Below are 15,011 nucleotides of genomic sequence, written 5' to 3' on the forward strand. Positions count from 1 at the left end.
TACTATTATTTCTATCTATGGCATCTATGCGGACACCACTATTCTGGTTCATGCTTTTCTGGTCCTGGGCTCTCGTGTAAAATGTATAACCATTTATCCCATAGCCTTGGAATTTTACGATTGTGGTAGCAGGTCCCATGGCTAACCAAGCGAGCTGTGGGTGAATCTCAGAGTTACCCATAAGTTGTTGGCGCAACCAGGAGGGAAAAGTTTCCATGTGATGACGTGTAAGCCAAGCATCGGATTTCGTCGGGTTTTTGGAAACTACCATCTGCCTGTGCTGCTCGATATACGGAGACACAAAGGATAACTGTTGTAGAATAGTCTAATATTTCATGTTGAACAAATCAGTATGATTGCTCAAACTTGATTTCCTTCCAAGGGTACCCATTCCCCGGAGCCTCCCCTCGTGGCGTGAAGTTGGAACCTCAATCGAGTCAATTGACTCAATAAAATCAACACAAAACTCGATCACCCCCTCTGTTCCATATCCCTGGGCGATGCTTCCTTCTGGACGGGCACGATTAAGAATATAGTTTTTTAGGACTGCCATTAACCTCTCGAAAGGCCACATATTGTGCAAGTATACAGGTCTGAGAATACCAATCTCTTTTACTAGGTGAACCAGTAAGTGCGCCATAATATTGAAGAAGGATGGTGGAAATACCAACTCAAAACTGACAAGACATTGCACCACATCGTTCTGTAGCTTTGATAGCTTGGATGGATCGATTGCCTTCTGCAAAATCGTATTGAGAAACGTGCATAGCTTTACGAGCGGCAACCGGACATTGTTCGGTAGAACACCCCTCAGTGCAATCGGAAGAAACTGGGTCATCAACATGTGGCAGTCATGGGTCTTGAGATTTGTAAACTTCTTTTGTTTCATATTTATTATTCCCTTTATATTCGAGGAGTACCCAGACGGGACCTTCATACTATTCAAGCATTCAAACATGGTATCCTTCTCTTCCTTGCTGAGAGTGTAACTGGCGGGATGTAAGTAGTGTTGTCCATTATCTCTCTTTTCCGGATGTAGGTCATCTCGTTGCCCCATGGCTTTCAGGTCCTGTCGTGTTTCCAATGTATCTTTTGAGGTCCCATAAACACCCATGAAGCCTAGCAAGTTCATGCAAAGATTCTTCATCAGGTGCATCACGTCTATTGCGTTGCGAACCTCTAGGATTTCCCAATAAGGTAGCTCCTAAAATATTGACCTTTTCTTCCACATGGGTGCACGTTCGTTATCGTCGTTTGGAACAGGTTGGCTACCATGAACCTTTCCAAAGACTCCATTTACATCCTTTATCATCTCGAAGACACGCTTTCCATTACGGTGTGCAGGTTTTTTACGATGGTCTGGCGCCCCTTTGAAATGCATCCCGCTCTTTCTCGGCTGGTGGTGAGCAGGGAGAAATCGACGATGACCCATATAGACGACCTTATTACAGTGCTTCAAATACATGCTGTCTGTGTCGTCTAAACAGTGGGTGCAGACCTGATATCCCTTATTTGTCTGTTCCGAAAGGTTACTCAGTGCAGGCCAATCATTGATGGTTACAAACAACAATGCTCGTAGATTAAAGATCTCTTGTCTATCCTCATCCCACACACGTATACCTTCTTCCTTCCAGAGCTATAAAAGGTCATCTACCAACGGTCTTAGGTACACGTCAATGTCATTGCTGGGTTGTTTTGGGCCTTGAATAAGCGCCGGCATCATAATGAACCTCCACTTCATGCACAGCCAGGGAGGAAGGTTGAACATACATAGGGTCACAGGCCAAGTACTATGGTCACTACTCAACTCACCGAATGGATTGAATCCATTAGTACTTAAACCAAACCTTATGTTTCTTGCTTCACTTTCAAAGTCTGGGAATGCTCTATCAATTGATCTCCACTGGGCCCCATCTGCGGGTGTCTCAGCATCTCATCTTCCATACGTTCTTCTTTGTGCCATCGCATCAACTTAGCATTCACCTTGTTCCTAAACAAGCGCTTCAAGCGTGGTATTATAGAGAAATACCACATCACCTTCACGCAAACTCTCTTATTGGGAGACTGCCCCTCGACATCACCAGGATCATCTCGCCTGATCTTATACCGCAGCGCTTCGTAGATGGGACAAGCATCCATTTTCTCGTATTCATCACCACGATAGAGGATACAGTCGTTAGGGCATGCGTGTATCTTATGAACATCCAATCCGAGAGGGCAAATAATATGTTTAGCTTCATATATTGTGGACGGTAATTCATTATTCTTGGAAAAAATCTTCTTGACAATGTTCAACATCCCCTAAAATGTCTTATCAGACACACCATTTTTTGCCTTCCATTGCACAAATTATAGTGTCGTACCTAGTTTTTTATGGCCCTGCTGGCAATCTGGGTACAACAATTTTTGGTAATCATCTATCATGTGCTGCAACTTTGCTGCTTCCTTCTCAGTTTCGCAATATCTGTGTGCATCTCGTAGCACCTGATTAAGGTCATCAGTAGGGCCATTTTCTGCAAACTCATCTTCATCAGCCTCGCCCATTGTAGTATCTGCAAAAGCTTGGCTTGCAACCCAGTCCGGAATGTTGTCATCTTCCTCCTCCTCCTCGCTGTCTTCCATTACAACCCCTCGTTCACTGTGCTTGGTCCAAACCAAATAGTTAGGCATGAAACCGTATCCAAACAAGTGGCTGTGAATAGTCTCCCAGGAATCCTTTGAATACTACTTCTTGTTATTGCATTGGAAGCATGGACAACATACGAACCCATTCTCTGGCTTGTTCGCTTTGACCACTTCGAGAAAATAATGCAAGCCATCAATAAACACCTTGCTCCGCCTGTCTGCATTATACATTGTAGTGCAAATAATGCTAAAAATTTAGATATAGATAGAAATACACATATTTAAATTAAAGATCCAAACAACATGATACAATACAACAAGCCATCCACTAGTTATTATCTAGGAGGACTTTAAGCATCCTTGGGTGGTGAAGACGAAGGCGCTGACCTAGCCTCATCCTGTGGTTTATTTGTGCCGCCTGAAACGGTAGTACTAAGTGGATGTGAAACACCCGGGACTGAGGGTGGAGCATAACGATCACCAAAAGGAGGTTCCTGACCCACGGCAACAGCTTCTTCATGACGTTTCTGCAAATAACGAAGCATTGCTTTTTCCAACGCGCTCATTTTCTTCGACTTATGCTGAGGGCCAACTATGATTTTCCCCTTCCCGAAAGAGGAACGATGATCGCCCCCACCATCGCCACTTCCTCCAGTAGCAGAAGCCATCTATGTACATAAATTCTTACCTTAGCATTGCAGAAGTTGTTGAACTTGAAGATCGTGATCATGTCGCGAGCATGTCCTCAACTGGGCAGCACCGCACTTCGTTATGAAAGAGGTTCGATTCTACGGAAAAGGGGACCTAGTCACGATGTCTGTATCCACTCTTTCTCATAGAATCGAACCTCCTTCTTGACATACGTTGTTGCTCGGCGGAGAACAACCTCGCCGAGATGAACACGGTTTGCAAGTTCAACAAGTGGATTTGAAAAACTATATTGAATTTGATAAGATAAACCGTCTAGACAAGGTAGCATCATTCTTAAACCACTGCAAGAATACATACTATATATGACACATCAATCTCCCTCACATTCTAGCTCAAAATACCTCTCCATTTTCTACTTCATCACATTCTAGAAAATAAATTTTCCATCTCCAAAGCATAAATCAAAGCGTACACGAGGATGAAGTAGTAAACCTTCACAACACCTGTGTTGGCTGAGTGAAATTCCCACGAAAATGAGGGAAAAAAATTCGGACAGCACCTCCCTTGCTTCGGCACCACCGGAGAGTAGGTGAAGCTCAGCTCTCTGTCTATGTGGTGGACTGGCTCGGGGTGGAGGAGGAAGAAAGGCCTCTGTCTTGGTATATAATGGGGATGAGTTTTTATCCCGGTTAAAAACTCCAACCGAGACAAAACGGAACACCTTTTGTCCCGATTGAAAGTTTAGTCCCGGTTGGAGGCTCCAACCGGGATAAAAGGGTCACGCCAACGACACCCCAGAACTAGCCGTTACAACCGGGACTAAAGGGGGGCCTTTAATCCCAGTTGCAGATACCAACCGGGAGTAAATCTCCCCTCCATTTTTGCCTACCGTGGCGCACCCCCTTTTGTCCCGGGCCAACTTTAAACCGGGACAAAAGGGGGTGCATCGAAAGTCAGTTCTCTACTAGTGAATGGTCCTGGATTTTTTCATGCTCTTTTTTTATATTTCCCATGATATTTCCTGAGCTTTCTGTGATTTTTAGCACATTCTTTTACGTATTTTTAGAGACCATGTAGATGAGCTTTCGCAATAGAATCAAAGTTGTGATAGCATGTTTATTACTTGCATTCTAAGGAAATAGTGCCATGAATAAATGAGATGTGCTAACTTAAAATGGCCAAGTTAAGAGCATTGTTTGAGTTAATGTTATAAAGAAAATGATCTCGTAGAAAAATAAAACATTTGGGCACTAATACACATACTTTATAAAAAATAAGTTCCTTTAGGAAACTAAAGGTTATTACAAATGAACTTCCTTTTGGTAGATTTATTCATCAATAAAGACATTATGTAAATCACAATCAATTAAGACTTTACAAAAACAGTTGGAAGACCTTTCTACGAGTTGTCTTCCTTTTTGTTTTTGCTTATAAAAGATGATAGGTTGTTAGGGGAACTCACATAATAATATTTACATGACGCCAAATATCTAAGCCGTTCGATTGAGCGTTTTGGGTGCAATCAGATGAGATCCCACATTGTAAGGGACTACATTGATCCTCTTCTGATCAAGACGCCCTCGAGAGCTCCGATCCGCCGTGGCCCCTGCCTTTGTCCCGATGATGGCTCCACCGCCGCCGGCCGGAAACTCTGGCGCTGTACGTCCTGGTGGTGCCGAGCCGAGGCGATCGACTGCAGGGATCTGGAACGGCAAGCGGCCAAGCCTACCTCGTCGCGCCGCCGCCGCTGCCCGCTGGAGTCGATGAAACCCATGGTTGAAGAGCGGGAAGGCGAGGTCCTACTACTCGACCGGCCGACCCCTCCCACCACTGAACTTTGGTTTGGATAGAACTCAGGTGATCGCCCACTTCCATCTCCCCTGTGTATTCCTTTTGCATTTGTTCCAATCAAACACTATTATTGAACTGAAACCATCTCCCAAACGAACTGAACAAATCTTCTAAGAAATCCGTTGACGTACCAGCAAAACAACGGTGCATTTGCATTCCATTACCCGTCATTCCGTTGTGTGTATGAAGTAATAATCCGTAGCAGACCTCAGGTTTCCGAATGTCATATGTTCATGGACATCTTGGATAGCATAATTATGAAACGAACTATGTTCACTTCAATACAGATTCTAAATGGGGGGAAACATGTAGACATGCAGAAAGGTGCAGGAAAGACTCCTGGTTTACTAGAAAATGATACAACACTTGCAACCAATGAGTTGCAATGAGGCTATGACTGAATTCAAATACGATGGAAAAAGTATTGTAGCTATAACTCAAGAGTGGAGTAATTTAGACAATGGAATGATAAGATACTTCAATGATCATTAAGGAAGGAAATTTTATGACTTGAGATTGACCGCCTTGAAATATTCTTCACAGTAGTCTGGCGAACCAAATTATGTAGTATTTCTACCAACTGACAAGAATCCTCCACTGAATGCTTCACCTTTTGCTGCAAAAAGAAAGGGCATCATAAACCATGGCGACCTATCTTTGGGTAGAGGTACGTGGAGCAATTTTAAATTTTTATTTTCACTTATCTGTAATTTGCAGTTATTGCCTCGTGCTAAGAAATTCAGGTAGCTGCAAAAATTTACTAATTTTAGAGTTAGTGTTAGAGTTTTATTTGTTTCTGTAAAGGTGAGGCCGATATCCCTAAAGGTACAAAAACTTTATGATAAATGAATTGCACGAATCCTTTGGGAAGTTGGGCATAGTTGGTCACATAATATTGCAAGCACTAAATGTGTGCACTTTGCAGCCCTCTGGCTGGTTGGTATCTGCATGTGGCATGCTACGAAAGTACCTCTGACATCTGAACAGAGCAAATTGGAGCTAAGTACCGTAAAATAGGTACGTCGATAGATGTATATGAGAGAACTGACCCGATTAACTTTGCAAAAGATAGTATATTAGATATTTCTGGAGGGAAATTGGCTGCACATGAGAATAAAAAGAGAAGGGAAAGAAAGCTGACCGTCATGCTCCCACAAGGATCAGAATCCTTATAAAGTCATGCATGTATGAAATGAAGAACTACGAAGCCACTCGGCCATTGTTAGCAATGGATGAACCAGTTAAAGCGGCACAAATCACTTGCTGTCCCATATTATTGAAAGCAGAATCTGTTTCGTCATGTGGCATTTGGGTGTGAGTCTCCTGTACCTGTTCCTCTGACAGAACAGAACGATCTACAATCTCATTCTCAGTTTCCCCTGCTGCAGTGGAATCTCCATCATGATCTACCTTAGGTGGTATAGCCCTTTTGAGGACAACTATTGGCCTGTTGGGATGTTCCTTAGCCGCCCTCACCCAGTTTGCTTTAGTACCATCAGTGACTCTACAATCAAGCATTATTTCGCTCAGTCGTGTGAAACCTTTGATCTGGATTCCACAGAGGCCATTCATATCTTTACAGAGCAGCTGAAGAGATTTAAGAAATGGCAAAGCACCTTCTTCGACCTTTGGAAATGTTGGACGCTGCAGCACAAAACATAGGCCAAGCAGCCTTGGCAATCCCTTGTTGTTAATGTGGATCTCTTCAAGTTCATCTGCAATCAGCTTAAGGTACTGCAGATGCGTCAAATTGGTCAAAGCTGTGAGAAGATCAGCTGTCATTTTAGTTGATTGAAGGTGCAGCTCCCTGAGTCGGCGCAGTGCCGTGACAAACCCAGGAAGTTCTAGTAACCTGCCCTGTAATTTCAGTGACCTAAGATAGCAGGGAGCCTTTAAATCTTTCAAAAAGTCCTCAGAGCATCCATCAAAATAGAGCGAAAATGAACGAGGGTCATTGCTTGCATCCTTTTCATCATGAATGAACTCTTGTATGGCCTTCTGAAGAGTAGTCAATCTAGTACTAGTCGCAGATGACTCACACCAGATCTGTAATACTGTTATGATGGAGAGAAATGCGACGGGCATGGTTAGGTTGGAGCTATCCCCTCCATCAAACAAAGTAATGAAGTTTTCACAGAGAGACTTGAGCGTAATGAACTCGTGCATCATGCCATAAGTTTTGCAAGTTTTCACTTTGGTATTGATGCTTACATTAATGGGTTGGATGATGTTCTGATTCATTAGCTTCTCAAAATTTTCAGCAGCTGGATCATTGCATAAATTTGTTGGCTGCAGAAATCCCTCAGCTATCCATTGGCTCTTTATCTTTTTCGCCCTGACTGGATGATCACTAGGGAACATAGCAAAATATAGAAAGCATGCTTTGAGGGCATGGCTTGGAAGGCTGGCATAGTCATGGGTCAACACCTGATGCATCCTGTCCAAGGTATCGTCACCGCTCTGCAGATCATAGAAACGAGCCTTGTTGCACACATCCTCGCAGTCTTGTCCTGTCGGCCAACTCTTTTTTTGCATAAAATGGGCGACAGTAGTCAGAGCAAGTGGTTGATCATCACATTTATTTAAAATTGCTGCTGAATCAGGCTGCAAGTAATCTGAATATTCCCCTGGACAAGCATTTCTCAGAAACAATTGCTTTGAGTGTTTCTCATCAAGTCTTCTCATTTTGTGTATGTAACCGTGGGTTGAGCTGCAGGTATTGGCTACTGACTGGATTTTTGTTGTCACCACTATTCTACTGCTAACATCTCGAGGGAAGGCAGGCTTTACAATACTCCATTGATCTGACCTCATGCCATCAATTACGATGAAGTACCTGGAATATTTAGAAATGAGGATATAAAAGTTATCAAAGAGTTATTCTGCAACAACAGCAAACTAATGGGTCAAGGAAGAAAGAACAGTTTTCTTATTGGACTGCATTGAGCATCACATATATAACATATATATAATTTCTGTAGTTTAAAGGAATAACTGATGTTTACTGATATATGCTTTCAAAGAATAACATACATATGCTTTAAGTAGTGACATATTCACACGTGGAGTATACAATATGGCCCAAATTAGCAACTGATTTATAGGGAGCACGTGATCCCTTTAGTTTTCTTAGCTATTTCAGAACTTTCTTTCGGCTTATCATTCACCCAGTATAGGGAGCACATATTTCTACATATCACTTCCCAAAGAGAAGTCTCCTTTTCTTTTCTCCTTATACTACAAGTCTCAGACATTAGATTCAAAGTGTTTGTAGGTAGTTCAACTGAGTGCATGAATCTTTTCTGAATCCTCAACATATTCTGTACGAGAAACTATCTGAATCTTTCATTTCTCAAAGCCGATGTCTTTCCTGACTATCTATGTTTGCCATTTACGGAAAGAATTTCATTTCGATGATAACATTCAGTAATCAGACCAATGAGTAGAGTACTATTTTCATTTTGCTAGAGGATGGTAGACAGTTTCTACCTCTTGTTATTCAGGAAGTTGCAAAGATCAGCACTAAGCTGGTTGACATTGGAGGTAACCAGATCTGGCTTGTTCAGTTGACGGAGTATCTCACTTAAGAGCTCCCCTGGATCCCCATGCGTCCCAGAAACCCGTGCCCTTTCCTCAAACTGCTTGCCAATCTCGCTGTTGTACAACTCCCGGGCAAGGATGGTCTTCCCCAATCCAGAGAACCCAACTACGGAGATCACCCTCAGCTGCTTAGGTTGACCCTCGGCTTCCGCCAACTGCTCCAGAAGCTCCTCCAGGGGAGCATCGATGGCAACCAGATCATCAGGAAGGACATGCTGATCCCAGGATGATTGTGCCAGCTGGGATGAGGATGAATGGGACACTGAATACCTCTGCTGCCGCTGGAGTGCTTCCTCCAGTCTGTACCTAAGGTGCTGCATCTCTTCGCCTAACTGGGAGCGTGATTTTCTCTTTCTCCCAGATTTTCCTAACAGTACCATGGTTGCTGATCCGAAAACGCATCATACATGATGTGGTATATGCAATCCTCCATTTCATAAGCTACATGACGCAATTCTTCAACCGATAAACGCAGTATGTGATCATCCTGCCCCAAGAGCTGCCCGTCAATGGCACTGGTGATTATGGGAAGCTCTCTCATCAGGAAAGTCACATCTCCTTCAAAGCCCTTGTACAGCTTGTATTTCTCCTCCACCAGCGAGAACAATCTCGACACGAGGTTGTCTACAAATGCACTCAACAGGCCAGGGTCCTCCATCGATCACAATGGTTGTTAGCTAGGCACTGACGGTTCCTACTTCCTAGTGAGGAGATAAAGTGCTTCCTGTCTTGCAATGTAACAATGGGGTGGATAAAACAGACATGGAGCACATGGACCTTAAGGAGCATCTTGTAGCAGGGGAGGAGACCACATCTGGCTTTTCATCTGACAGTAAATTGCAGTTGTTAGCAGCACTTTTTACATTAAATATATCATAAGTATGAAGCCATATTAAATTAGTACTAAGTCCAGCACAGAAATGCAATGGTTATATGTACAAAAACTGATATTCACACTGTAACCACTGATATTCACACTGTGCCGATGCTTATTACAGTCCTTCTTGGGAAGCTTCGTTCTTTGTTGGTCTCTCCTGTTAGATTGATCTCCTCCCCAATGGGCCCAAAGGTCCATCGGGACCCTGATCCGCGCCCTGATCGGGGGCGCTCACCCTAGCATTGGGTGGTGGGCTCCTGTCGTGCTGCGCTATATAAACAGGGTGGGGGACCCGGCTCGGCTCACGAGGTTCGCCGCAGCCAGCCACCCCACCGACACACCTACCGATCTAGGTTTTGCGCAGTAGCGGCGGGAAGTACCACCGCCACCTCACCGGCGACCGGACTCGGCACTGCGCGTCGCTGCCTTGCGCAGACTTCCCCAAGCGAACCAGCGATGGCCAGCAGCTCTGCTGCTCCCACCCCTAGGGGTGAAGGTACCCCTATCTCTCTCACTCCCTCTCGGCACACACCAGAAATACCATGTCCCTCATGTTGTTTATGATCCCGACTAGATATGCATCTAGAGTAGGCACGAGTCTAACAATGCTATCAGACACCTCACTAGAAGCTTTTCTAGATCGGGAAAAAGAAGTAGATCCAAAAGAAACAGAAAAAGTAAAACCCTAACCCTAACCCTAGATCTAAAGAATGAAAGCGGCGGCTTACCTGTCGCTGACTTCACCGCCGCACGTCCACCGACGGCGAGCGGCAAAGGCCGGCCGAGCCTCGGGCTCGCCGAGGAAAAGCTCCACCCGAGCCGCCGAAGCATCCGCTCGGGACTCAGGGGGGGTGCAACAGCACCACCAAAGGACCGCTCGACGGCGGCGCGCCCAACCCTTGCGGTGGACGCGCACACCGGCGAGGGGACCCGTGGTGGCGCCGGCCCTCCTCCATGGTCACCATGGCCTTCTGGATCTCGGTTTTCGGGAGACTCGGAGGGAGAAAGGGGGGAGGCAAGAAAGTAAAAGAGAGGGAGGGGGGCTGCCGCGGCCGTGCGCCGGCAGGGCCATCCCTCAACCGCCGCCGCCGGCCATCGCCGGGCGCAGGAGAGATAGCCCCGCCGCCGCCGCCGCTACGGTGGGATGTCGCGGGGAAAAGAATAGACTAAGCTAGGGTTTTCCGGGGGAGCGGCCGTCGGAGATTTTGATCCGCTAAAAATGCCGCTGGACCGTCGGATTTGACGGACGGCCGAGATTGTCCGGGCCAGATTTGGCCCAAGCGGGTAAGAAGTGCAGGCCGTTTTGGCGGCCCAGGCTCAGGGTGCGGCCTGCGAGTGCACGATCAGAGCCGGTCGGGCCTCAAGCCTGCGATGGGCCGTGCGAACCGCGGCTGCTAGGCCAAAGGCCAGCAGGCCGCGCTCACGACCGGCCGCGTCGCGTGAGCGGGCCGAGCGCGGGAACGGGCTGTGGGCCGTTTTTCGCGGCTAGGCCAAAAAGCGAGTTTTGCACAGTAACGCTTGATAATTAGTTTTTTCTATTTCCAGAAGCATTTAATTGATGTTTTTTGCATAGTTTTGGTCTCTAATCTAATTTGAACCAACGAGATAATTTGTATTAGAGATTAATAAAGTTTACACAGTGTTTTTGCTTCTGAAAATAGTTTTATTCCACAGTTTTCCGCTGAAAAAATAAAAATTTATTGCTCTATTTAAATTTAATTTGAACCAACTAGACAATTAAATTTGTGAGAGCATAATAAAGTTAATTAGATTATGGTGCTGTTATTTTCTGACCAACGTTGTTAATAACTGTATCATGATTTAGGGAGTTTTTGATGCTTTTATTTCTATTTCTGCCCAACGGTGATATAGTTTTAAATTGCATAAACAGTTGTATGTTTTATTTTTTGACCAACGTTGGAAATAAATCATGCAATTGTTGTTATGATCTTATTTTGGATTGCAAATTTCAGGATCATTCAACTTAATGGCTTGTCTCAAAGAGATACCCATTCTGAAAGGAAACAACTATACAGAGTGGAGGAAGAAGATTGAATTCTCCTTCGTTTGTGGAGAAGTTGACTGGGTGCTGACTACACCGCGGCCACAAGCTCCAGAGAAGCCAGTGAGGGCTGAAGGTGATGATGATGCTGCATGGCAGCAAAAGGAAAGGGACTATGCTCCACTGGAGTTGGCATACACCCTTGAAAACAAACAGTGGACCACTGCCAACAAGAAATGTATGGCTTTGGTAAAGAATACGATTGAGCCTGCTATTTTGGGATTGATTACAGAGTGTGACTCCGTCACAGAGTACCTCGAGAAGATAAGGAATCAGTTCACTGGTTTCTCAAAGCTATATGCTACCCAGTTGTTCAAGCAGCTGGCCACAGAGAGGTACAATGGAGGAGGGACTGGCATAAGAGATCACATCTTGAGGATGTATAACTTGGCAGCATAGTTGAAGCCAATGGATCTTGAGCTCAAGTCTGGGCACATTATTCATTTGGTTTTCGCTTCTCTGCCAAAAGAGTTTGACACCTTTGTTGTCAATTATAACATGCAGCCAGAACAGTGGGACATGGAAAAAATGATAGCCATGTGCGTGCAGGAAGAGGACAGAATTAGATCCTCATATGGTGGTTCATTGCACTATGTGAAGGACAACAGGAAAAAGAATGCTAACTCCTCTTTCAAGGCACGAGGAAAGGCTCCTATGCAGCAGAATCACCAAAAGCCTCTCACAGTAGACAAAGATCAATGTCTACACTGCAAGAAAAAGGGGCACTACAAGAAAGAATGTCCCGACTGGTTAAAGTCAATAATGGCAAAAAGAGGTGAGAATACTATTTCCTTTGTAAATGAATCCTTGTATACACAGTATTCGAAATCTACTTGGTGGATTGACTCAGGTGCAACTGTTCATGTTGCAAATTCTTTACAGGGATTCCGTTCGATGAGGACTACGCAAAGAAGCGAAAGATGCGTTGAAGTCGCAAATGGAGTCCAAGCAGAGGTTGAAGCTGTTGGCGATGTCTCTCTAGAGCTAGTTGATGGTTTCATGCTTGTACTTAGAGATGTGCTTTATGTTCCTTCGTTACACAGAAACTTGATTAGCATTTCACGTATGGACCATGATGGATATGAATGTCATTTTGGAAATGGAAAGTGTGCCATTTGGTTCGATAATGCATGTGTTGGTGTTGCCATCCTTCACAATGAGTTGTATTTATTATCACTACGTGAAAAAGTAAATTCTGTGTGTGATGTGAATATGATTGTATCCTCGTCAGAGCAACAAACAAAGAAAAGAAAGAGAACTCATGAAACATCGTCGAAATTATGGCACTGTCGTTTAGGCCATATTTTGAGGGGGAGAATAGAAAGACTAGTTAAGAATGAAATTCTTCCTCAATTAGAGTTCTCAGACTTAGAACAATGCGTTGATTGCATTAAAGGAAAGTTTGTAAAGCAAATTAAAAAAAGGCGCTAAACGTAGCGCAGGAGTTTTAGAGATTATCCACACTGATATTTGTGGACCATTTCCTGTGAAAAGCATGGATGGCTATGACTCGTTCATAACATTCACAGATGATTACTCCCGTTATGGTTACATTTATCCAATTAAAGAAAGATCAGAAGCACTGGATAAATTTAAGATATTTAAAGCTGAAGTTGAAAATCAGCATAACAAAAGAATCAAAATAGTAAGATCCGACCGTGGGGGGGAGTACTATGGTCGACATACCTCATGTGGCCAAGTTCCTGGACCTTTTGCAAGGTTTTTGCAGGAAAATGGCATAGTAGCCCAGTATTCGATGCCGGGCGAGCCTCAGCAAAATGGAGTAGCTGAAAGGTGTAACCGTACACTGGTGGATATGGTGCGCAGCATGATGAGTTATTCCACCTTACCATTGGGACTGTGGATGGAGGCGTTGAAAGCCGCCATTCACATTCTAAATAGAGTGCCAAGTAAGTCGGTGCCCAAAACACCGTATGAACTATGGACAGGAAGAGTACCCTCACTAAACCATCTGCGTGTGTGGGGGAGCCCAGCTGAGGCCAAAGTATTCAACCCAAACATTGGGAAGCTAGATCCCAAAATAGTAAGCTGCCACTTCATTGGCTATCCGGAAAGATCAAAAGGTTTTCGTTTCTACTATCCAGACAGATATACAAAGTTTGTAGAAACGAGACACGCGATTTTCTTAGAGGATCAGATGGTGAGGGGGAGCATGGTGGCTCGAGAGATTGATCTTGAGGAGAAGCGGGTGTGTGCACCTAATCCGATGATTCAGGAACCATTCTTCTCACTACCTATTATTCCCGCACCAATAGTTCCTGAGGTCGTGGTGCAAGCACCTGCTACAGTCCCTGATATTGTGGTGCAGGCACCTACTGTGATTCCACCCGTGGAAACGATGAGTGAAGTTTTGGAACCTGTCCTTCAGGAGCCAACTGAACCCATCATTACACACGAGGAAGAGTTGCAGCAGCCACCTCTGAATAATGTGCCACAAGCAGAGGCACAGAATGTGCCCGAAAGTGAGAGGCCTAGAAGGTCTCAAAGAGTCAAAAGATCAGCTATTCCTGATTACTATAAAGTTTATAATATAGAAGAAGTTCATATAGAAGGTGATCCCACTTCATATGAGGAAGCCATGAAAAGTGTTCACTCATCGAAGTGGCTAGAGGCCATGGAAGATGAGATGAAATCGATGAGTTCCAACAATGTTTGGGAACTTGAAGAGATTCCTAAAGGAGCCAAAACAGTAGGCTGTAAATGGGTCTACAAGACTAAACGTGACTCCAAAGGGAATATATAAAGGTATAAGGCGAGACTTGTGGCAAAAGGCTTTACACAAAGAGAAGGAATAGATTACAATGAGACTTTTTCTCATGTCTCATGTAAAGACTCCTTCAGAATCATAACGGCACTGGTTGCACATTTTGACTTAGAGTTACATCAGATGGATGTAAAAACGGCATTTCTAAATGGGGATTTAGAAGAAAATGTCTACATGAAACAACCAAAGGGTTTTATCATGGAAGACAAAGAGAATATGGGATGTCGTCTGAAGAAATCCATTTACGGATTAAAGCAAGCCTCTAGACAGTGGTATCTAAAGTTTAATGATATAATAAAGAAATTTGGGTTTCAAGAGAATATAGAGAACAATTGTGTCTATGCAAAGTTCAAAAATGGGAAATACATTTTCCTAATTCTGTATGTGGATGATATCTTACTTGCAAGCAGTGATATCAGTCTACTGCAAGAGACAAAGAAGTTTTTGTCCTCAAACTTCGGTATGAAGGATCTTGGTGAAGCATCATATGTTTTGGGTATAGAAATTCACCGAGATAGACTGAATGGGGTCCTTGGATTATCGCAAAGGGCATATTTAGA

General features: G+C 44.2%; 1 protein-coding gene across 1 annotated transcript; it reads right to left on the reverse strand.

Annotated features, from left to right (window-relative positions):
• Positions 1-6,131: 6,131 nt before the first annotated feature.
• Positions 6,132-9,086, reverse strand: LOC101766198 (disease resistance RPP8-like protein 3). The gene is made up of 2 exons (XM_004980291.4): positions 8,617-9,086; positions 6,132-7,963 (listed from the first exon to the last, which is right to left on the reverse strand). The coding sequence occupies exons 1-2, from the start codon at positions 9,045-9,047 to the stop codon at positions 6,328-6,330; spliced, it is 2,067 nt and encodes a 688-aa protein (XP_004980348.1). The 5' UTR covers positions 9,048-9,086; the 3' UTR covers positions 6,132-6,327.
• Positions 9,087-15,011: the final 5,925 nt, after the last annotated feature.

The sequence above is a fragment of the Setaria italica genome, chromosome VIII (assembly GCF_000263155.2).
Source record: "Setaria italica strain Yugu1 chromosome VIII, Setaria_italica_v2.0, whole genome shotgun sequence".
Taxonomy (NCBI): domain Eukaryota; kingdom Viridiplantae; phylum Streptophyta; class Magnoliopsida; order Poales; family Poaceae; genus Setaria; species Setaria italica.